This window comes from Quercus lobata, chromosome 8 (genome assembly GCF_001633185.2).
Source record: "Quercus lobata isolate SW786 chromosome 8, ValleyOak3.0 Primary Assembly, whole genome shotgun sequence".
NCBI classification, from domain to species: domain Eukaryota; kingdom Viridiplantae; phylum Streptophyta; class Magnoliopsida; order Fagales; family Fagaceae; genus Quercus; species Quercus lobata.
In genome coordinates, this window is record NC_044911.1 from 53461921 (window position 1) to 53487098 (window position 25178).

The window sequence follows — 25178 nt, forward strand, 5'->3', positions numbered from 1 at the left end:
TCTGTGATAAGTCTTAGCAAGACTATTACAGGTTTGTTATTATGGGGGTTGGAAGAGATGTGAGGTACTTGTTACAATATATAGACCGATAGTGGAGAGAGAGAGAGAGAGAGAGGATAGGCTTTCATTTCTCTATTTTAGTTCAATCAATTAGACATTTTTAGTTTTTTTATTCTGTTTTCTAAATTAAGATTTCTTATTCTTTTTTCTACATAGATTGAAATCAAAGCAAAAGGATTATAGACTTTCAATTCTTACTTCTATGAGCTTTTGGCCCATGCATAAATTAATCAAGATTCTATATTTGATATATTAAAAAACTTGAAATAATTGATTCTTTGCAAGTATGTTTTAATGTAAAGTTTCAGGATCGCAGGGTCAATGCATCTTTTTTTATTATAATAATAATATTACTAATAATAAAAATAAATAAATAAAAACAACTAAAAAAAGTAGGCGAAACTATAATATTGGTCCCTGAAGTTTATTCTGTGTGTGTAATTGGTTCCTTCAGTTTGAAGCAAGTATAATTGGTTCCTCAAGTTTTAAAACTGAGTTGTATTAATTTTTTTACTAATTGTCGTTAGTGAGAAGGATGGAGTCAGGACTTGTAGTTAGGGGGGGCAGAAGTATAAACCAAAAAAAAAAAAAAAATTGAAACTCCAAATAAACATTCATTTAATAAACCATCAACAAAGAAAAATACACAAAATTATTGTTTTTTAAGATATTACAATGCAGTTATTTATGAAAATGGAACTCGCCATCTTTTTAAATCTTTGAAATCATCTATGATTGAATCCGTACTAATTGTCGCAGCAATGTCCCTTTCAATGAATAACATCATAGTGTCTGACAAAAACTCATCTTCTATTTTGTTGCGAAGGTCAGTTTTGATGACATTCATAGCTGAAAATGCTCGCTCTGTAGTTGCAGTAGAAACGGGAAGAGTAAGCACAATGTTGACCACTCTATAAATAAGCAGATAGTATTCTGATTTTCTAGTTCTCACCATCGATTGGCACAATTTAGAAATATTTTTCAAATTCTTGAACCCTGAATGTTGAACTACATCATACTTATAAAGATCAAGTTCCTTTTTCAAATTATTCTTTTCATCATCTGTGAAGTCTATTGGGTAAAAATTATCTACCGATGAATAAATATCACTGACTCGAAAAGATTTATATACCTCTCAAGGGTTTAGAGCTGAGCTAAGCTTAAGAAACTCCATGGCATGCTCACTAAACCGATGATTTAGTTCCTGTAATTGAGAATCTATTCCTGCATTAAAAATATCTACTTTATAATAATGCTCATTTCTAAAGTCCTCTTGTTGATGATGAGATCGACCAAATCTTGCAACATAACGAGCATTCATATTAGGGACATCTAAACCACGTTCTTTACAAAATGATATCACAGTAGCTAGTAAGTCACCCCATTTCTCATCTCTAAATTGTTGAATAAGTTTTTTAGTGGATGAAACTAAATGCATAGCATTTAAAATTTCTTGCGATTGGTTTTGCAAAGCTTGACAAAGTTTATCCGTGATCCCCATAGTTTCATTAACAAAATGCAAGACGAAGACAAATTCAAATGAAATTAATACCTCATAAGCGGACTCTGCTTCTACTTTTTGTGAAGAATTTCCTTCATCCATAATTTTCAGTAGAATTTCACATATTGGACTAAACAACTTTATCAAGTTAGAAACTGATTTATAATGCGAACCCCAACGAGTATCTCTAGGTCGCTGTAAAGTGACCATCTGATTAAGTCCTTTCCCAGTCTCAAGTTCTTCAATATCAATCAAATATGCAATGTCAGAAGCTCTAGCAATTTTTAGTTGCTCAATACGTTTGCATGAAACACGAATATTATTGATAACCAAAATCAATTTATTGAAAAATCTATTAAAAGGGACAATTGCTTTTGATGCTCCTACTAATGCCAATTGTAAGCGATGTGCAAAACAATGAATGTAGTAAGCATATGGACAATCATTCAAAATCAAAGCTTGTAATTCATTCCACTCACCCCGCATGTTGCTTGCACCGTCATATCCTTGCCCTCGAAAGTTTTGGATATCTACAAATAAAATATAATTTAAAATAATTATGTTATGATATGGTCAATAATCTACAATCATTACATACAATAGACAAGCACTATGCACACAAACATTCAACAACTAACTAATAAATTTTAAAGTTACAAATAATCTGTTTAATTATTTATCCAACTTTAATGTTTTAAAAGAAACTAACTAATAGACAAAAACACTAAAGACAAAACTACCCAAAAAAAAAAAAAAATCATAAAACATCACAAGCTATTCACTATTGTTAAACACAAAACTACAAAAAAGAAAATTACAAAATATTAATGGCAAGTGTTGACTGTTGTGTGTGCTTCAGTGGTTTTGTGTTTGTCTTTATCAGATGCAACTTTTTCATTTATAAAACAATATAACGTATGGCCTAAAGAGTAAAGAAAAATATGGGTCTTGGATAATAGTTTTACCTCTTTTTTAACTTTTTCTCTAGTCTTTGAGTCTCAGCCTCTCAGGTCTCTCCGTCCCACTCCCAATCCCAGGCTCCCAGGCCCCAGCGTGACAGCGTCCTTGATTGGTTGTGGCTGACTCCCTGCGCTTAGCTAGTTGCTTAGTTGCTTTGTGGCTGTGGTTGTCGAATTCATCTCCTCTGTTTTAGCCGTAAGTTAGGTTTTCCTCCTTTTTTTTTTTTTTTTTTTTTTTTTTTTTTTTTTTTTTTTTTTTTTTTTTTTTTGAATAGCTTAGAAATCCCCTTCTTTTTTCCTTTTTTTATATGTGTGAGGTAAGTTGGGTGTTTCCTACTCCTAGGCTAGGTAGATGTCTAATTAGAACCGGCTTTGATTTTTTTTTTTTTTTTTTTGGGGGTGTTGTTTGGGCTTAATTTTTGTTATTGGCAAATATTTTTTTTATAGCATTTAAAAATATCAATAATATTGTTAAGGGGGCAAAGTGTGTTTTATTGAAACAAATTGCTAAAAATAATATATTATATATATACTAATTTTTTTTTTTGAAAATATGGGGGGCCCACTGCCCCTAGGTCCAAGAATAGCTTCGTCTCTTATTAGTGATGTTACTTATGTGGCTAATGGAACAATGACTAGACATTTTTTTTAATGATGTAACATATTTTTAATTAAAAAATTAAAAATTTAGTTTCCACGTTAGAAACAATATTCACGGTACCAACCATAAAAAAGAAAAGAAAAAAAGGAAGGTATTTTCTACCTTAATTAGCTGCCGCCCCTTGCTCATGTTGGACTATATTGTTTGAGCTAGACAGTAGTAGCCATTTTTGAATGGTTGTATTAAGATGACAACATCTCACATCAACAAAATATCGGACAAATGTTGCTGCAAATGTATTATTCATGAGCTTCCTGTGGCATCAAATTGTCTTTGGTACCTCAACTATTCAACATCAACCACAAGCAAATAATCTGGGTGACTTTTGAGCATACATGGACTAATAAGCCCAATTGCAAACAAAGCCGAAACCTTGAAGTAGTGCCGTATCATATAAGGCATTAGATTGTGTGATACTGGTCTTGACACGAGATAGTACACTGACCAAAAAAAAAAAAAAAAAAAAATATATATATATATATATATTAATCCATGAATAAAAACACTTTGATGTACTCCTTCACATCACAATGTTTAGATAGTGTGCGAGAGAAGCAAGGATGCGAGTGGCTGTCGTTGATGGCGGATAGGGCTTGGGCTATCGCCAAGGTTGTCAAAATCATGATCTTACATAGGATTGTGGGAGGTAGGTGGAATCGTGAATCGTAGGATCGGATTGTGGATCGTTAGATAATACATTATTTGAGAAAAAAAAAAAAACACATTGGTATGTTAAATAATTACATAAATTATACATTCATTCATAAATTTACATCTATTTGATGTAATTACCACACATCACCACATCCATTTGTAAGCATAATTTAAATATGCCAAAAATCTCTAAACGTGATACTTTATAGAGATATTATTTTCATTTGGGTCCAACTAACACTCTCTACATTAGAATAGCAAAATTTGGTCTATTGAGATTTTATTTTTCATTTAGGTCTAATTGAACCTTTTGTTAAGCCAAAGAAGATTACAAAAAACTAGGATCGTTTGGGATCGTCAGAATCGTACGATCCTGAATGATTGCAAAGATCCTGAATGATTGCAAAGATTCTTGAAAGATCTGGATCGTTTTGGGCATGTGAGATCATAAAATCTTAGGATCGTAAGATCCAAATCGGGATTTTGACAACCATGGCTATCGTCGGTGGCGGCTAAGTCTTGGGTCTCCACTGGTAGCAGGTCCGTGCTTGGATTTCTTTTCTCCCCTTCTCTCTCTTATGGGTGGGTTTGTGATTTTTTTTTTTTTTGAAGCAGTGGGTTTGTGAATCAGTTGCAAATATTGGTTTTAATATGGTACTGGTTTGTGAATTTCTTATGTGTAAATTTATTTTGTAATTTTTAATTAAAAAAAACCAAATCATTAAAAAAAATGCCGAGTTATTGTTCCTTTAGCTATGTAAGTAATACTACTAATGACAATTAGTAACAAGGGGACAAGGCATTTCAGTGAAGAGTTTGGTAGGTTTTGTGACAGGAAAACGAGTGAAATTGTGGCCATGTTGGGTTGGAACAGGGCTTGGCCAGAGCCAATTTTGCAAGCCTTCTTTGTTGCTTCAAAGAGTGTGTGGTTGGTGCACCTTTTAGCCAACTCGGTGCACATGAGCTTGCCTATATTTAGAGTGCATATAGGGGTGGTGTTTGATGGGGTTTACATGGAGGACATGGGTGGAGATAAGTTGAAAAGGTTGGTTCCATCTGTGGTTTGTATCATGGTTGCGCCTAGATTCTATGTCTATGGCAGTGTGGACAGGTGCAAGGTTCTATGCAGGTGCTATAATAACACCAACAGTGATCAAAGTAATGGTGAACGCCAGGGTTTAATTGTATGAACTTAATTCTTAAACATTATGAGCATTCTGTAATACTTTTTGTACTTGGTTCTGCTTAATTGTTACATGGGGTTGCTTATGATGGGTGCCTATGCTTCGAGAATTTGGGTTGTGGGGTTTTTTTTTTTTTTTTGGGGGGGGGGGGGGGGTGTCAGAGTCTTGGATCTCTTTGTTTTATTTTGTGTCTTGTCTACTAAGATCTTTATCATTTTCACTCATTGGTACATCAGGATAATTGGATTCTGAATCTGTATGAAGTATGATCTAGATAACTTTTGATGGGTCCTAGCTATGTGGATATTACTATCAACTAGGGAAGCTGAAACAAAGGAAATAGAAAACAACCATGTGAATGGAATCAAAGGATGCTTTTCTTGTGAATGATTTTTGGATTTTATGAATTCAATTTATCATTTTATATGAGTATTGATCTTGTTATGGAACGACGGAAGCCAGTTCTCTGTGAGAGTTCAAGCCTTAGCTAGGAAGTGCAACTCAATACACCAAAGAGGTACAAGTCTATTTGCAAGGACAAGGTGTATTTCTAATATATGTTTCCTATCCTATCCAAAAAAAAAAAAGGGGAGATTTGGCTCAAAAACTAGAGATTTCATGTTCAAGTGCAAATTATTACAAGCGCTAAGTATAAAAATAAGTAAAAGGGAATAAGATAATCATGAGGATTTTTTTTTTTGTTTTTTTTTTTTGAGGAAAAGATATTCATGGGGATTGATTGTGAAGATTATATGTTGAAGCTCAAAATAAAGTAGAACCACAAGTCTGCAATTGATTTTGACTTCAATTATCCTTATTGCAGTGGTGCTACTAGAATATTTACTTACATTATGACGCAACTATTCAAAATTAATGATCAGATAGTTCAAGAGTCTTACAGCATAATGGTTTTCTGGAGTAGTTCCTACGTTTTTGAATGACAATGAGAGTACCTTTCTTGTTTCTAAATGAAAGGCCGCTGTTTAACCTTCCTTTTACTTCTTGAGACTGTAGCATGCATACTCTATGATCGAATGGTGTGTTTAGATAGCAAGATTCGAAAATTTGGATTTGACTTTGAGTGATTAAAATTCAAATACTTTATTTGGATAGTTTTGAAAGATAGTTGGATTTGGAATGACATCTAAAATCAATAGATTTGAAATCAAGGCATTTCAAATCTATTGATTTAAAATCAAAATTCAAGTTTCCAAACACAACCAAAATTCTACTCCAAAGTTCCTGGGTAGATACTAGCAGGTGGGTCAACAATGTGTAGTAAAATTTTGGTTATGTCAAAATTTATCAGCATTTTTGTTTTTGACAGGATCATATAGACAGACTTGCTAAAAGAATATTTGGTTTTTGTCTGTTCTGTGCTTCGGTTGTTTCTTCATGCCTTGAAGGAAACTACAAGAACGATAAAAGTTTACATTTTAGGATTAAGATTCTTTAGGATTTTAAAGAACTTCTCTTATCCATACATTTGAAATGAGTAAACTGCATTTATTTTGTAACCAAAATTTAAATAGATACTGACTTCCTAGCCGTAAACTTTTATTCATCTATTGATGAGTGATAAAATCTAATCTCACACATATCAAAATAGATTGATAGGTTTTAGTAATCTCATGGTGAAATTACCCTAAGAATTCATGAAGAATCCAATAATTTTTTAATGATCGGATACATGTGAACTTAACAGACCATTGCATCAAATGTCTGGATCGTGAAGATACGGAAGGTTTGAACCACATACGTATAAACAACAATGCAAGAAGCCAACGACAATGGAAGGTCATAAAGAACAATGCAAGATACCAACAAGTCCTTAGTTGTTTTATGTTACCAATTTAAATTGTCAACGATTTTGGGAGACTGATCATATCAAAGAGGCTTTCAAACGACCTTAATGTGAGAATAAACCTTCTCTTTTGCAAAATTGTTAAATGTTGTTTTGTTTTCAAGGACCCCAACCAGCTGACAGCAGAAGAAATATACAATATGAAGAGCAGAAAAAGGGCTCTGTTTATAGTACAAGTTAAAAACTAAAAAGTCACAACACATCAAAGATTCAGATAGAACAACCTTGATCCCAAGAAATAATGTAGCAGCTATATCCAAAGAGACAGATACAGACAACTGAAAACCCATACCTCTACTAAACATAACATCAATGTATAAGTTACTGTTTGACAAAACTAAAGTTCAAAGAACTAGTAGGGTCGGAACAAAATTATAGAATATAAAAATTTCATGAGTAAAGAATTTGGCCCATGGTATACAAAATGTGACACCAAATATGCTTTTGTGTGTCTACTTCAAAACAAGTGCGGATGGCCACTTATGATAAACATTCTCCAAAGTTTCCTAGACTTCCATATTAATACAACCCTTTTTTTCACTGGTACAACACATGCTCACTAAATCTTGAATCCATGGCCTCACCCTCGAGGTCTTGACTTCACCTTTTACAAAGAGAGGTGTTAATTGAGTTAAACTTTATTAGCATGTTCTACAAAAATGCTGTGTAAGACCAGAGGCAACTAGAAAAGCAGTTAATTTTGGTTGACATTTGATACATCATACAACACATTTATGATGCATCCAGTACTGTGTAAAGGTTGATCAAACAAATAGTGCTAGAGAGCTACCACAGTTATCATGAAAGCACCACCAAAAGATAGTGGCGGATGAATTTTGTGAAATTCAAAATGAAGTCCAACCGCCTCCTGGATGTCAATTCAACATAGCATTAGACAGCCCAGCATGTCCATCATGTGTGTGTGTGTGTGTGTGTATAACTTAATGTGCATCATATCATGATTCATTGCAAGAAACATAAATAAATCAAAATCATCCATTATTTACTAGAAACAATTGATGATTTAATTTTTCAATTTTTTCTTTCTTTGATAGGAAATCTAATTCTTCAAATCTATTAGTACATTATCCCATAAATGCTTGGCAAGAGAAGATAAGTTAACTTTACCACTAAGATACAAAACTACAAGCAGTCATCTGCAAGATTGTGAAGAAACAGCATCAACATTAGAACCCAGATCTGACCAAGCAATGCTGTCTTCCTTTTGCATGTAATCGCCATCTTCCCCACTAACAATACCTTCAAAATCCCCATTCTCAGTCTCCTCAGCAACCTCATCCTCAAAACCACATACATTATTCTTCGACTCCGGGTTATATGTCCACTCCAATCTTTTCAATGATTGTGAAGAAACAACACCATCAGAATCCAGCTCCCACCAAGCCTTGTTATCCTCTTGTATATTATCATCAACTACCCCCCTAACAATTCCTTCAAAATCCACATTTTGGGTCTCCTCAACAACCTCATCCTCAAGATCATATACCTTTTTCTCTACCTCAGGGTTATATGCCCACTCCAATCTCTTCAAAATGTCACAGTCCTTCCATTTTCCAACGACCGATTCTGCCTCCTTCTTAGCCTTCCCCATCAAAATTTCACTCCATGAAAACCCTGCATCCGCAACCCTCTTCAAAGCCCCATCATTCACATCCCCCACAACAACCGTCTTCAAACATCGCAACTTTGCCTCCTTCAAAACATCCACAAAATCCGAATCATCTGACACAAGCACCATACGCTCAACTCTCCTCCTATCCATCATATCCACCATATGATTCTTCAAAGCAACATCTGCAGCTTGTGGCTTATTTGACACAGTGCGAACCCAAAACCCTGCCCGCTTCAACTCATCAGCCAAACCATACCCCACCTTTGGAGTCAAAATATCCCTCACAGCATTCTTATACTTCTCCATCTTCATGGAATACTTAGCCACTAACTTCACCCTCATCTTCCCCCTTGCTGACTCTATCTGATTCAACCTTTTTATCTGCTCACGCTCATGAATTTGCTTGAAATGATTTACAAACTTCTCATTTGAATAAAAATTCCTCCCACAAACCCGACAAAGATACGGCTCAACTGTCTTAATCACACCCCTATTCTCCAACTGATTCAATATTTTCCTCTCTTTTCTTTGCTCCCTAACAACCTGTGGAACAACGGTAAATGCATGATGATTTGCATATGCCACCATGTATCTAACAACCCCAAAAGATGCCATTGCTTCCTTTAGCTTGACGGCAGTGTTGTATGGCGGGAATGAGTTTGGTGGTTTATTGTCCAAATCCCAGAAAATTGCAACATTGTTTTTCATAATTTTTGGTCTCAAAGGCGATGATGGGTTCCAAGAATTGAAGCCCGATTTTGATTCAAAGTGACAAGATCTACTCAACAAGGTAAAAGGGTCAAGGATTCGTAACATTCTGAGTTTAGTTGTGCAGAAAAGTTTGAAGGATTTAAGTAACACAACCATAGGTAGAGTGTTCTCCTCAATGCAATCATAATCTAAAAAATTGGAATAGAAAATATAGCCAAGAAAACTCAAGTGGACCAGTGAAAAGGAAAAATGAATTGACTTTTACAAGAGTAGTTTATAGCCTCAAAATCCAACACACAAGCTGATTCACACTGTTGCTGAACTATAAGATCTGCAACCATAAATTATTTTATTATTTTAGTAATCCTTTAAAAAAAAAAAAAAAGCCCATCAAGAGATTCAAAACTGATCAGTGTATTACCAATTATAAAATATTTCGAGCCATGCTAGCTTTCTAATGTGTGACATTAACATTCAGTCTACCACACTTGTAAGTCCTTTAATTACCTATGGTTTGCATTGAGTTTTAATTTGTCAATATGTGGTTTAAAAAATAAACAGTACCCACTTTGGGATCATATCCTTTATTACCCTTTAATATAAATCAAAAGCAAAGACAATTAAATCTCAGTGGAATCAAGTATATATAACTCTTTAAAATACCAACCCAAATGTCTTTCCTATACAACTAAATATCACATTAACAAACCAATTATATGTCTAAAAACAAATGAATGGTAGCAAAGATGATAAAGAAATAATTGTACTTCTTAAAGAAAATCAATTATATCTTTAAGTTACTTCTTTTAAAGTTGGGTTTGTAACTAAGAAAAAAAAAGTTCAAGCAAACGTTAACTTCATTCCAATCACTTAGAAAATTCCCATCTTGAACATCTCTCTCTTCTTTAAAAATAAAAAACTTTCCAATACATGTATTTATTTAATCTAAAACGTTTGCTTCTAGGTCAAGGACTAAGTTCATCAATATCTTTTGGAAACTAGTTTTTTCTCTTAAATATAGCCAATTTAGGCTTCAACAATAGAGACCATATCACTCACATTTCTACACTATATGGCTAGCCCTTTAAGAAAAGAAAAAGGGCTATCATTGAAGCCTATATTGGCTTTATTTAAAAGAAACACTAGTTGCCAAAAGATGTTGATGAACTTAGGCCTTGACCTAGAAGTTTTAGACTAAATAAATATATGTATTGGAAAGGTTAATTAAAAAATAAAAAAGAAAAGAAAAAGAAAAGAGAAGGGTGTTTAGGATGGGAATTCTCTAAATGATGGAATGAAGTTAAATTAAAAGTATAGCTTAATGAAAAATTTTTGAAGTACAGAAAACTGCTACAAGCTGCATATACCTTCCAAGTTGATTTTGAATCCCCTGTTTGGACTACCGAAGCATTTCTTTTTTTTTTCTTTTTTTGGATAGGTAATAAAACTTTTATTGAAAAAAATTGAACATTATGTTCACGATGGTGAACACTTTGAACAATGAAACAAATACAAGAAGATCAAGAGCTCCAGGAAATAGAAACTAAAAAATCAGATACAGCAGTGCAGTTTGTCCACCCCCAAACACGAGCCCAAAGAAACAGAGTACGAAAAATTAAACATTTTAGATGTTCCAAAGTTCTCGCCTTATCTTCAAAAATGTGGGCATTACATTTTTGCTAGACTAACCACATTAAACAAGCCGGGACCATATTCCAAATGTTTGAACGATGCTTTCCAAACCAGTGTCTCCAAATAAAGAAAAAAGAGTTCACTGACCTTGGCATTATCCATTGAATCCCAAACACTGCAAAAACTTCACACCATAAGGCATGAGAGAACTTACAGTGAAGAAGAAGGTGATCCACTGATTCCCCATCGCAGCAATATAAACAACATCTATTAACCAAAAACTGACCTTTATTAATAAGGTTGTCAATGGTGAGTATCCCATCATTACTAAGTGATTAGTCAATAATTTGGCCCTGCCTAATCTCTCTCCCTGATCTCTTTGTTCATATCAAACAATAATGCACGCCCACACACACTTATCACTTCATGATAACCAAATAACTTGAACAAACATCTTTTACACTAATCGACATTTAGTTGCCAAAAAAAAAAATGTTTCCGCTAAAGAAAAGAACTATCTCAAATTCACCAAACCCTCCAGCACCAGTATGTAAGGGCAAGGTAATTATAAGTAGTTGATTGAGCTAGGAACGACCATTGGTCCGGACAGTGAGATTTTTAAAGGCCAATTCATTGTTTTTTCACACGTGTTTTAACACTGATTTGTCCCATTTCCAATATCATGAAACCGCCAATATCTTAACCTATACTCATTTTTCCTTTACTCAACACAACTAATCAAGGCGAACAGCACGAATGTCATAATTGTGAAACCTAACACACTCAGAAAAAGGAGCAGACAGGTGGTATCTCACGCAAAAATGCATGATTTGTGAAGATTGATCAAAGTTTCCACACACAAAAGGTAAATTTTCCACACCACACGAAATATATTTATGGGGTGACAAAGAGCTACTTAGAAGGACAAGCTATTACCAATGGCAAAAATGATCTCCTCCGGAACAAGCTTGCCTTCATTCACTGCATTTGCAATCTGAAATTGCAAAAATACAGAGAACGAAATTACTACCATGTCATGCCCAATCAATTTCAATCACACTAAATTTCTCATCTTGACGCACCCAAAACTTACATGAATCACATAAATTCAAAACTCAAATACAAACAAAGGCTCAAGCACACGTTTTGAAGTTTGAATCTTCAATGTATTTTCATCACTAATCGGAACAAAAATTAAATTCTCACCAAAAAAAAAACTGGTTAAACACGTATGCCACCCGAACCTCAATTTACTGGCTTACTCTAACTATCTCAAATCCTAGTAATAATAACAACTATTGTTCTTCAAAAATAGCATTACGGTCGAAGCTACACTATCAATTTGCTAATAGATGCATCATCCATTGAAACACATTGTTATAGTACTTGATCAAATGCATTCCTAACTGCAACTAATATAAATGAACGATTCAAATTAAATCATTCACTAAGCTTGACTAATTAGTTTCAATTTCTTACTAATTACACCAAATTAGAAAGAACTAATTAAATGGAGTTAAAGATAAACATACTGTCAAATCGTGTAAATTACACACACAAAAAATTGATTAATTAAGAATGAAAGAAATCAAAGTGAGTGAGAGAGAGAGAGAGAGAGATTGAACTCACGGTCGCAGCTGCTTTGTCTGAAATTATTGCAGTCGGTGCCATAAGACGACGTCGTATCGGAATGGGACATCGACATAGTCTTCAAAGCCTCTGAAATCACTGAGAGAGAGAGAGAGAGAGAGATTGTGAACTGGTTGAGGTTTGGGGTTAGAGAGAATAAGCAAAGTGGATAAGGAAGAGAGCAGAGAGAGTGAGAAAGAGAGAATATGTTATTTAATTTAATTTTGAGTCTTAATAAACTATTTTAGAAATTTTTTAAAATAATGGAAATTTAAAAAGCTGATAAAAAAATTAATAATCTTTTTTAAAAATATTTCTTTAATCAATGTTCTTAGAGCCTTAAGGGATCGGTTAACTTTTTATTTTTATTTTTGTTTCAATTAATTAATTTGCTGTTTTTATTATTATTATTTTATTTTAAATAGTGTGGGTTGGGTTAAGGATTTGGTTTGGTATTTTTTATAATTTAATTTTTTTAGTAAGTGCGAATGAAGATTCAAAGATTGATTTTTCTTATGAAGAAAATCAAGTAATATCACTGAACTATAAAGTTCTTGGCTTAGAACTTGGCATCGATAAATATATTTTTTGTGTTTGTGTGTGAGTTTTGTTTTGAGGAACATAATTAATTTTGAATTGCATTTACTAACAAACTTATATTTATCTATTTTAAGGAGAGTGTTAGAATGTTGGGTTTAAATTTTTTTAGGAGCTCAAGGTTATATAGGGATTTTGCCTTAGGTAAAGTAACCACGAACTAAATAAAGTTCTTGTGTTTATGCATATTAGAACTATGGAAAGAATTTTGATCTATCTCTCTCTCTCTAGCCCATCAACATTTGATTTCTTTTGCTTACCCATTTGAGAGAATATATGGCTTTTGGCATGTATGTATGCATGCAGTCATTAACGTTTTAAATGATGAGATTCATGTTTGTGTCAAAATTTTCTATACAACAGAGAAGGGTCTGCATTAACAATATCAAAGATATTTCTGCTAAACTGCTTAAACTATCAGCATTCGGAACATAAGCTTGTACTGATATGTTAATAGATGAGCAATCAACAACTAAATAAGATGCTCTCATGGGTGACAATCTTCAAAGCTAAAAGCATTTTAAGTACCATTTTGTTTGTCACAAAAACAATATTGTGAACAACTACAAATTACTTGATTGTTAGACCTCTTGTATGGAATCAGTGATTTAGCATATAAGAAGTCTGTTGCACAAAGAATAACAATATTAGTCCTCTGTAATTTATTGAATGGCCATAGCTTAGCTATGTGCTGCTTCTATTCTGCAGTGTTTGGAAATCATCATACACCTCATCGTCCTGTGTAATGTTTGTCCAGAAGCATTTATTGGACCTTAATATTATTTGAATTTCATTTGAAAGTGAAATCTTTTTCCTTTCCCATTTGCTAATTAGATTTTGCTTTTTTTTTTTTTCCACCTCTTCTTCTTATGGGAAATTTAGTGGTTTCATAGGATGTGTGTGTAATGTCAAAAGCTTTTGGGCATTCTAACGAGTTTGAGCTTGAACACTATTTTTAGGCTTGGTTCGTGCTTAAGACGAACTTGAACATCTTATTTTTATTATCGAGCTAAGCTCAAACATGCACTATTTGATAAAACTCGGCTCGTTTACAGCCTTATAATTACTCGAGGTAATTTGCAAAGTAGCATGAGTTTGCCACACTATGTAGTTAGTTAGCAAGAATTGGAAAGAATTGAGGAGAATACCATCTTGAGCCTTTAAGGCTCGAGTTCGGCGAAGAAATCGAGCCTCAAAAACTCGAGTTCTGATTGTTGAAATGGAAATGTTTTTGCCACATGGAACTTGAGTCTTTAAGACTCGAGTTCCATAGAAGAAGAAGAACGAAGATGACGATGAAGATGAAGAACCAGAAATGAAGGAAGAAGCACCAGATCCAAAGACCTCTCTAGAGAATGTAGATCTGAAGAATCAGAACAGGGGAAGAAGAAGAAGTACTAGATTCGAAAACCTCTTTGGAGAACGTAGATCTGAAGAAGAAGAATCATGAGCTGGAGGAGAGAAGAACATGGGAAGAAGAAGAAGCAGCACAGGCGTTGGGAAAGTAAATGGTGGAACTCAAGTCTTAGAAACTTGAGTTCCACGTGGATTTTTTTTTTCCACATTAGCTGCCACCACTTGCGACTAGAGTCTTAAAAACTTGTGTTCTATCTTGGAAATCGAGTTTTAGACACTTGAGATGCTAATTTGCTGAATGATTTTGCAAACTAGACAACTAACTAAAATATTATAAAAATGAAGCTAAATGCAAAAAAAAATTCATAATTACTCACAATATTGACTTCGACTAAGCACATTCTTCAATCAAGCCTCCCTGCTTGGTGATTCAAACCTCATCTCCCTACCAATCTTTGTCTATCAAATCAGAAGGCACTTTCTTTTTCTTTCGCATATTTATAGGTTATTTAGTTGCTTTATTGTGTTTTAGGTTGTTGGCCACTTTTAATTAGGTTGCTCAGTTCAAAACTGATAGGGTTGCTTTTAACGCTCTTCAATTTTCAATTTGCAATTTGCAATCTTACAAACTCATAGGGACTGGTATGAAAAATGTAGCTACATTTATTCATTTTTTTCCTGCATGCGTACATTCTTTGGCATAGAGGTTTTTCTTCAAATTTTGATTTGGACATTACAGTTGCTTAGCCATGTTGGTGGAGCATGTAAGGATCTCTTTATGTGTTTCCCTATTTGTTTTAATTTCATGATGATAGTGTAATTTTTATTACCTATATTTGCTGAACATTTTCTTAGTTGCCATGCACTGCATATTGTGAACTTTTACTCATGTGAAAGATGCACTATATTCCTCAAAATGCAAGGTGGCGGTACAAGAATGGAGAACGATGGTGGTCGCTATACGGAAGCAGTAGCACTCTTGGCTTTTTGAATCTCACAGGAAAATTAGCTTGGTTGCATATACGTTAACCAATAGGAAGAGAAATGTCCCCCCAAATTATATTCCACTTAGAAAAATAATTGAATTCTCATTTGATTGAAACTTGCAATGAATTCCTTGTATTACTTTTTCTTCCTTGAAATTCATAATAATGGACTTGAAATAGATAAGTTATATAGTTGGTTAACTTATTTATTTCAAGGGACTCACAATTGGTGACTAATGACATTTTTTTGGCATGTCCAATAATGATTTAATTGCAGATTTCTACCTCAAGGGTGATTGCTAGAGTCGACAGTGGACTTAGATTTCAAAATTAGTTCAAAATGGACCGAATGAACTGAATTGGACTAAATGAATCAAAGTAGATCAAAGTGGACTGAAACAAATCAAAATGGACTGATGTATACCGAATGGACTGAAGTAGACTGAATTGGACTGAAGATGACCAAATGGACAAAAGGATCCTAATCCTCACCATATTGATACAAGTACAACCACAGTCAAATGAATATCCAACATACAATCTCACTCACACACAAAATTGGGAGATTACCTGCCATTTGGTGGTACCAGGACAGTTTAAAGATCCAAGCAAAGATCTTCAGAATCCCACACACCATAATTTTCTTTTCTTCGCATGAATCCATGTTCTATACTTTGATTCCAACCTTCACAACCATTAGATTAAAAAAAAAAAAAAATTAACAACACTCAAACACTCTTATAATAAAAAAAAGCAACAACAAGAAGCTCAAACTAAGCACTTTCTGAATAAGAATCTATAGTAAATAACCCTAAAAATGTGGCCAAAAAAAAAAACATGAGCTTCTCAATTAAATTTTGGGCCTCAAAAATGTCCTAATTAAACTATGTAACATGATTTTTCTGCAGGAAACTAACCTAAAACATACGAATCACAATTCAATCTTTCTAACCAAATGAATTCAAAACTCAAATAAACAATAATTTTTATAGAAGTACTACGTTCACAACATTTTTATAACAAATCATAGGTATCAAGTTGTTATTAGTTCTAACTTAAATCTACCACTAATACTAATTTTTTGTCCACCAATAACTGAAAATGTTCCAAACATAGCATTTCTATCATTCCCCCCCACCCCCCCAAAAGGGATAATTACAATAAACCCACCTGTAGTATGACCCATTTTCACTTTGTCTACCTGTGGTTTAAAACTTTACACTTTGCCCACCTGAACTTCAATCCGTTACCCAATTTGTTACCCACCTCTGTTAAAATCAGGGGTAAAAATGTATTTTATCTTCATTTTTATGTCTCTCTCCTCTAAAAACAAAAAATAACAGAAAAAACTCAAACAAACAAGATCAAAGAGGGGGGTTTTGTAGCTTGGGTTCAAGAACACACTTCCTCTTGGTATGAATAGTTTTGAGCCAATCAATCCAAATAAAATTTTCATATTCACACAAATCCTAAAAAACATTTACAAAAATCCTACACTTGAAAGTTCTCTACTCTAATTTCACAAAAATTCCTTTCAGACACTTTTAGTCATTCACAAAAATCATACATGGCTTCACCTTAGTTCTCTCTCAAATCTCAAACCAACACCAAAGCAAACCCCTCTTCAAAATCCAGACACACCACACCTAGCAACACAAACACAGACTCGTAAGAATTGACACTCAAAACCAAAACCAAAACCAATGGCGTCCTAATCTGAATCCTAACTCCAACCCTAACCCCAACCCCAACAGCAAGAGCAAGAAGAAGAAAGGTGGACCCATTTCCATGGATCACGTGCTTCTGGCATTGTAGGAGACCAAGGACGAGAGGGATCTCAGAATCTGAGCTCTGTTCGATTTCTTCGATGCTACCAACCTGGGATACTTGGACTATCCCCAGATCGAGGCTGGACTCTCGGCTCTCCAAATACCCTCACACTACAAGTATGCTAAGGACCTCTTCAAGGTTTGTGACACACCCACAACAAAGAAAATAAGATAGTAGAGAGAGAGAGAGAGGCGGATCAAAGTCACAGTTGGAGCCAAACTCAACCCGAAGGAACCCATGGCCAAAGCTAGAACTTGCACTGCTACAATATTCGTTTGTCATTGCTCCGTTCACTACCACCATTAATGACCATGGTTCTTTCTCTCGCCTTTGTTGGAACTCATTTGAAACCCTTTGATTCTCTCCTGCTACTTTCAATCTGAGAATGAGATTGGGTTTTATGTTGGGTTTGGTTTTGGGGGTTTGTTAATGGTGGGTTTGGGTGAATTTTCTAGAGGGTTTTCTTGTATTGGATTGTGAATTAAGTTTTGGTATGATAAAGGGGTTCTTGTGAAATTGGTTCAAAATTTTGAGTTGTTGTGAAATTGTTGATATTGTTATAGATTAAAAATAATTTCATTGAGCCATTTGATTGGTGTGTTGTTTCTCCAATTTGTTCTCATTGAAGTTCATGAGCAATAAAAAACCCTAACTTTTTGATTTTTGTTATATTTGTTTTTGCCTAAAAATGTGTTTTTCTAACAGCAAATGGAGAGGTGAGTTACGAAAGGCTAACAGAAATAACCTTAGGTGGGTAAAGTGTAAAGTTTTTAAACTACGGGTAGGCAAAGTGAAAACGGGTCATACTATATGTGAGTTTACTGTAATTATCAAGAGAGAGAGAGAGAGAGAGTAAAGTATAAACAGTCTGGTTGCTGTAAATGATCATGTGGTTACATTCGTCAGCAACAGCCTGTATTCAGGCTTCATTATTCTATGCAAACTGGAATAAAAAAAAGGCTACATGTAATGTAACCATGCAAAACGCGTCCAGATTCAAAAAAAAAAAAAAAAAAAGGCTCTTTATATCTTCTTGAAACGTTTATCAGTAAGAAATACTACACAATATAATAATGAAAATATTTGCGCAAGTTTGCATCCCAAGTCAATGGGAGTATAAGGAAGTCTCCGTCCATATCTTTCAAATTTCAATACAATCTTTTGGTCGTTCAAAGTGAATGGCTCAAAGCCCCATTTGCCAGCTTCCACCAACAGCTAGCATAAACAAAGTCTAATGTCCTGCAAATGCCATCTCCTTCTCAGCAAGCTTTGCTTCTTCCCTGAACTTCTTGTAAATGTCATTCTTATAAAACTTCCTAGTCCTAAGGACTAGAATAACGGAAACCAGAGCACCAGAAAGTGTTACAGCAGCAATTATAATGAAAGACAATCTGAAACACTGAACCCCAGTACAATTCAAAGCTTGCCCAGCCTTCCTTGTGAGTCCCAAAGCAGCTAGTTGCTTTCTAGCTTCCTTATCATATAAATGCCCAGTGACTGTCACGTTGAGTACATATAGCCCAATTGGGCTAGCCACTGACCCAAAATTGTACAAAGTTGAGTAGTACTTTAGGCCAAAAATTTCCGAAATTGATGTGAACACTACTGACCATTGTGCACCAAAACAAAACCCAATAATCACCGAAGCCACATAGAGACCCCCAGGGGGATGATATGCAACTAGAAGGTGACCAACACAGGCAACAAGGAGGATTATAGTGAGCATGAGAGGGCGAGGGAACTTGTATTTTTTCAAAAGGATTTCAGATACCAAACCTCCCATTACTCTTCCAAGATAATTCCATATACTTACTAGTGACACAAAAGTGCTTATACTTCTCTGTGAGTAGCCGAGAGAAAGTCCCATTTGTCCCAAGTTGTCTATGGCTGTTAATGTGCCACCAACACCAGCAATCACTGTGTAGAAAAGTATCAACATGTCAATGCTGAAGAGTGCTTGGAGTATACTATAGTCCTCACCGCGCTGTGGGGGAGTGAATACGTTACTCCAACATGAAACTTGCTTTTCTGTGCTTGGTTCACGGAGCAAGTTTACTGAGACAGGAGAGGCTTGTGGCAGAGATGGACTAGCCTCGGTCTTTGTATTGTCTGTGATAACCTGCAGCTGTGAACCATCACTTAGTGCTAATTTCTTGCTCCTCCAAAGCTTAATCTCTTCAACGATAGCGATCCCAAGTGGGAGAAAGAGCAAGAAAAGCACTGCAGCTGCACTACCACCATACTCGCTTTGTGTGAAAGAAACTTTTTGCTCAATTATAATCATAATCATCAGAAACCCCGCGAGTCCAAATGTAATATAAAGGAAATTATAGAACACTTGGAGCTCGTTTGATTGCCTAGCGACCTTCATTAACCGAATAAAAGGTGCAAAAGCAATATTTATCAGAGCCGGAAGCCACCCCACTAACAAAATCAAAGACTTGGGGTCGTTATAATAGAAAGCATGGTATAGTTGTGTGAGAATAGCACCACTAAGGCCAACATATCCCTTTAGAAGCCCGAGTACAATGCCTCGGCTTTCGGGGAAGTTCTTGATGCAAGTAACCATTGCTCCAGTGTTTGCAAAAGCAGTTGAATTAGCACCGAGGCAGATGTACAAGCACATCATCCACACATGGGGCTTAGCCATTTTTTGTGTCACGGCTAGCCATATCATCAAGTACCCAAAAACGTTCATGACTGCACCAACTGATAAAACAAACCATGGGGGTGTGACCTCGGCAAGGAGGCCTGAGAGGACACCAACGTTGGTGCCAACGTCTTTGAAGAAGCTGATCAAATTGAGGGTACTTTGGTCGTAGCCAAGCACTGACTTGAGCACGTTGGAGTATAGTCCAAAGGCATAGGGTGTGCCCGCAGTGGACATGATTATGAAAGATGCGAATACCATGATCCATGGCCCTTTGAGGACATGGAGAAACAAGCCCTTGTTAGTAGCTTCCATTCTGTGATAAGTCTTAGCAAGACTATTACAGGTTTGTTGTTATGGGGGTTGGAAGAGATGTGAGGTACTTGTTACAATATATAGACCGATAGTGGGGGGAGAGAGAGAGAGAGAGAGAGAGAGGATAGGCTTTCATTTCACTATTTTGGTTCAATCAATTAGACATGTTTAGTTATTTTATTCTGTTTTCTAAATTAAGATTTCTTATTCTTTTTTCTACATAGATTGAAATCAAAGCAAAAGGATTATAGACTTTCAATTCTTACTTCTATGAGCTTTCAGCCCATGCATAAATTAATCAAGATTCTATATTTGATATATTAAAAAACTTGAAATAATTGATTCTTTGCGAGTAAGTTTTAATGTAAAGTTCCAGGATCGCGGGGTCAATGCGTCTTTTTTATTATAATAATACTACTACTAATAATAAAAATAAATGAATAAAAACAACTAAAAAAATGTAGGCGAAACTATAATATTGTTCCTGAAGTTTATTCTATATGCACAATCGGTCCTTTAATTTTGAATCGTGCATAATTGGTCCTTTAAGTTTTAAATCTAAGTTGTATTAGTTTTTTTACTAATTACCATTAGTGGTGTTACTTATATAGCTAACGGAACAATGACTTGATATTTTTTTTTAATGACGTGGCATGTTTGTAATTAAAAAATTAAAAATTTAGTTTCCATGTTAGAAACAATAATCACCGTGCCAACCATTTTTTTTTAAAGGTATTTTTTACGTTAATTAGCTGCCGCCCCTTGCTCATGTTGGAATATTTTATTTGAGCTAGACAGTAGTAGCCATTTTTGAATAGTTGTATTAAGATGACAACATCTCACATCAACGAAAATATCAGACAAATGTTGCTGTAAATGTATCATTGCAAGAGCTTGCTGTGGCATCAAATAGTCTTTGGTATCTCAACTATTCAACATCAACCACAAGCAAATAATCTGGGTGACCTTTGAGCATACCTGGACTAGTAAGCCCAATTGTAAACAAAGCCAAAACCTTGAAGTAGTGCCATTAGATTGTGATATTGGTCTTGACACGAGATAGTACACTGACAAAAAATAAAAAAAATATTAATCCATGCTTGGATCTCTCTCTCTCGGGTGGGTTTGTGATTTTTGTTTGTTTGTTTGAAGTGGTGGGTTTGTGAATCAGTTGCAAATATTGGTTTTAATTTGGTAATGGTTTGTGAATTTCTTATGTGTAAATTTATTTTGTAATTTTTAATTAAAAAAAAGTCACATCATTAAAAAAAATCAAGTTATTATTTCGTTAGCTATATAAGTAACACTACTAATGACAGTTAGTAAAATGACTAATACAACTCAGTTTAAAACTCGAGGGACTAATTGTACTTACTTGAAACTTAAAGGACCAATTGCGTACACATAGTAAACTTAAGGGACTAATATTGTAGTTTCGCTAAAAAAGTAACCTTGTTGAGAGAGAGAGAAGCTTTGATCTTCACTGCCACAGAAGTAATTAAACTTTCCACTGCATTTAATTGGTTTCCATTTTTAGTTTGAACAAATGGAAAATAAATTACATAAATATGACATTTAGTTTGAATTTAAAATGAAGTAGTTATGCATCATTTTAAATGGTGTAATATTTAATTCCAACTTAATAGGATGACATCCTTGAACTATAACACTTTCTTAAACAATGCAGAGCTAACATCACCATTTGTCTCTTTTTATTTATTTATTTTATTTTTTATGGGATCACCATTTGTCTCTTGGTGTTAATATGAAAGTAATAGAAGTTTTATTAATATTTTTGAGAACTTGAGTAATAAAAAGAAAACAAAACCCACTGAAATATTAGTTTGACTGAGTCCTATATATTTGATTCTCAATTACAATAATTACGTCTTGATAATCAAATGTTTCAAATCCTCTAATGAAGATATCATTTTAATTTAATCAAACTGAATATTGGATCAAACCTTTACAAGGCTGGATTAGATATATATGGAGATTCTGTAATATATACATAATATTTTATATATATAACTATAGGCAGAACCAACTAAGAGATCTTTTATATATCATTTCTGGTTAATGACATTTTCAGCACTCTTTCTTCTAAAAAAAAAGAAAAAGAAAATGAAAGAGCAAAAAGTATCATCTAAAGCTCTTGCCACACGAGTATAAATCATTTAATCTTTTAGGTCGATTTTGCATGGGATTTGTTGCCACAAAATCTGTCACATAGTAATCAAATCTAAACACAATCATGCACGTTCCATAACATGTTTGGACTGGGATTCCTTTAGAATAATAAAACCACTAAAAAATAAGCTGTGTTTGCTATTGATAGATGATATCCTATAATTTATTGACAAATAGCAGCTAGCTATGACTTTTGTGAGAGCGTGTATTGGAGGAGAATTAATATAAGAAAATAAAGTATAATTAATACAGCAGATATTTCTTAGGAGCTAGCATCATATAATAGAAAAAAAATTGTGTATATACTGTATGAGAGAGAGAGAGAGAGAGAGGAAGAGGACTTTTACATGTCTTTCTCATGTCTGTCTCTAATAAGTCACATTTTCACAAGACTACGATTTTTAGCTTAATATTTTCCTTTTACAGCTAGAGTTTTGGTCATGCTCTAGAAGTCAGAACCCTTAATTAAATCATTATTACTAAAGCAGAAAATGAAGATGTAGTGATGCATTTGGAGATGCCATTTATTCATACACAATAAAAATAAAATTCTTAGCAGGGTGTGCATTCTTATTGTTGGTAGACAAACTCAAGAGGTTCGCGTTTGATTGTACAGGAATGAAAGGTAAGGTTTGAGTAAACTTCGAAAAATAAGTGTGCATTTTTATAATATAAGTCATCTATCTCACTTTTGTGTTACTTTAAACTCTCATTCTCAAAAAAAGTTAATTGCCTCTCTCTTGGGATTTTTTTTTTTTTTTTTTTTTGGGATAAATAAGATGGTATTTCAAATCTATGAAATTTGTTCTATGATAACTGCTTTTTACCATTAGGTGAAGATACTAATTAATTTTTGGTGTACGCAATGGTTGAATTATAGATCTCTTATTTTACTATTGGGCTAGGGACTCATTGCGGGCTATGCCTATGGTCAACTATGGGCATCCTTACAAACCAAAAACTTTAATGAGTGAGCCTAGCAATACTCCTTATCTTTGAGAGATGGAGGAAATTAAAGCTGCTGTCCATTAGGGTACCCTTCTTATCTTCAGTGCAATATGTTCATGTAACCCAAAAAAAAAAAAAAAAAATCTTATAAATACTGTGTCGGTTGGGAAATCATTAACAAATTGAGATTCACTACTATCCGTGATAAAAGGGCAAAGTGTAAAAGGATAAGGTACTCAATGAGTTGGCACGATATTTAGTTATTTACCACCTCATGCAACCCATACAATAGAGGTGTTTAACAATGCGAAGTAAAGCTAAAAAAAAGTGTAGAACAAAAGCAAAACACATAGATTTTTTACTCGAAAATTTGTCGGGGATAATGGGTCAAACAATAGAATGAACAAAAAAAGAAAAGAAAAAGAAAGGAAGGTTTAGAGACACTAATGAATTGGTTGTCTTTAAGAAATATTTTGTAAATTTTTATCTGATTTTTGACGGTCTCCGAGGGATAGTTGAACGAGTGACTCATGAATGTTGCCGGATTGCATGGATGAGCAAATAACTCGAATGTGTTACGTGTAAAATCTAAATGAAAAAGAAAAGAAAAAATTGAATATGGATGCGTAATATTTATAAACAATTAAGAGTTACCTTTGACTGGAGACTAATTCTCTCTTCTTCTTTTAATTCTACTCTACCAAATCTTACTATCCTCTTCATTTTCATCATTGACTTGCTAAACCAATAAAACAAAGTTAGGTTAGAAACCTGGTCATTTTAATAGATATCAAATTGTTAGATTTACAACTGAATACGATCGAATCAAATAATAGGTTGATCTTAAATAAATATAATCAAACTCAACCCTATGATGTTACATTTTTCCCCATTATTAGGTAAAACTGCAACTAATATTTTGACCAAGTAGTCGAGAATTTTCATAGGCATATCAGGCTTATACAACCCATGACGCAAGAGATGCCCTCCCCAAGCGGTCACTCACTCACAATGTGAAATGGATAGAGACTATATAATGTGTAGTCAAAACAATTACTAGCAACTTATGCTTATTTTATTGAAGTGAAGTGAACAAAGGTATTAAAATGAAATATAAACTGAGAACCTTTCTATACAAGCAACATTTAAGAATATGAAAAAAAGAAACATAGATGAATAAGAAAAACAACAAAATTCCGAGTTGATTGACTTGACAATACAAGAAAACGATAACGAAATTAAACATTGGACCTAGACAAAAGTTTGCTCAGGCTCAATAAAATTCTCTCAATCCGGATCTATATATGGGCCAATTAGAGGTCCAAGTCCCGTGATCATTTGGGTGATACAAGTATGAAATATGATAAAGAAGTCTTTCTTCCGTGACCATAAAAAATAGAAAATAAAATAAATAATTGTTCCAATAGCAAGTTGCTGTAGTGGGCGGCGTGGCCCTCCCATCCTAAAAAAATATATATATAAAATTGAAACTTTTGAAACTCTCACAATTTTCCACATTAACATTATTTAAAAAAGTAAAATTATTAAAAAAAATAAAACCAAAACTTTTTAAACTAAAACTAAGCTTTTGAAGCTCCCATAATTTTCCACATCAGCATTATTTTAAAAAAATAAAATTATTAAAGAAATAAAACCAAAACTTTTTAAACTCCCACAAATTTTCACGACAACATTATTTTAAAAAATAAAACTATTAAAAGATAAAAAAATAAAACCCTAAACACCGTAACTATTTCTAACCCAATAACTATTTCTCTCCAAAACAAACCGATAATCTTCAACTTCAAAACAATACCC

At 34.1% G+C, this 25178-nt stretch overlaps 3 protein-coding genes across 7 annotated transcripts; all 3 read right to left on the minus strand.

Moving 5' to 3' along the window:
* Positions 1-1195: 1195 nt before the first annotated feature.
* Positions 1196-1663, minus strand: LOC115957060. Its single transcript, XM_031075299.1, has one exon. The coding sequence runs from the start codon at positions 1661-1663 to the stop codon at positions 1196-1198; it is 468 nt and encodes a 155-aa protein (XP_030931159.1).
* A 6266-nt stretch (positions 1664-7929) lies between these two features.
* LOC115955517 lies at positions 7930-12678 on the minus strand. Of its 5 annotated transcripts, XM_031073651.1 has the most exons (3): positions 12489-12678; positions 11796-11853; positions 7930-9059 (listed from the first exon to the last, which is right to left on the minus strand). In XM_031073651.1, exons 2-3 carry the CDS (start codon positions 11835-11837, stop codon positions 8037-8039), a joined length of 1065 nt encoding a protein of 354 aa, XP_030929511.1. In that variant the 5' UTR covers positions 11838-11853; positions 12489-12678; the 3' UTR covers positions 7930-8036. The 5 variants fall into 5 exon arrangements, with proteins under 5 accessions (XP_030929511.1, XP_030929512.1, XP_030929510.1 ...); XM_031073652.1 differs by lacking the exon at positions 11796-11853; XM_031073650.1 differs by lacking the exon at positions 11796-11853 and having other exon boundaries at positions 7930-9294.
* A 5810-nt stretch (positions 12679-18488) lies between these two features.
* Positions 18489-20222, minus strand: LOC115957062. Its single transcript, XM_031075300.1, has one exon. The coding sequence runs from the start codon at positions 20220-20222 to the stop codon at positions 18489-18491; it is 1734 nt and encodes a 577-aa protein (XP_030931160.1).
* Between the last annotated feature and the right edge of the window lie 4956 nt (positions 20223-25178).

What these genes read in the sequence shown, in the direction of transcription:
- LOC115957060 (XM_031075299.1), bottom strand. Translation starts at nt 1,663, where the DNA reads ATGGATGAAGGAAATTCTTCACAAAAAGTAGAAGCAGAGTCCGCTTAT.
- LOC115955517 (XM_031073648.1), bottom strand. Translation starts at nt 9,383, where the DNA reads ATGGTTGTGTTACTTAAATCCTTCAAACTTTTCTGCACAACTAAACTC.
- LOC115957062 (XM_031075300.1), bottom strand. Translation starts at nt 20,222, where the DNA reads ATGGAAGCTACTAACAAGGGCTTGTTTCTCCATGTCCTCAAAGGGCCA.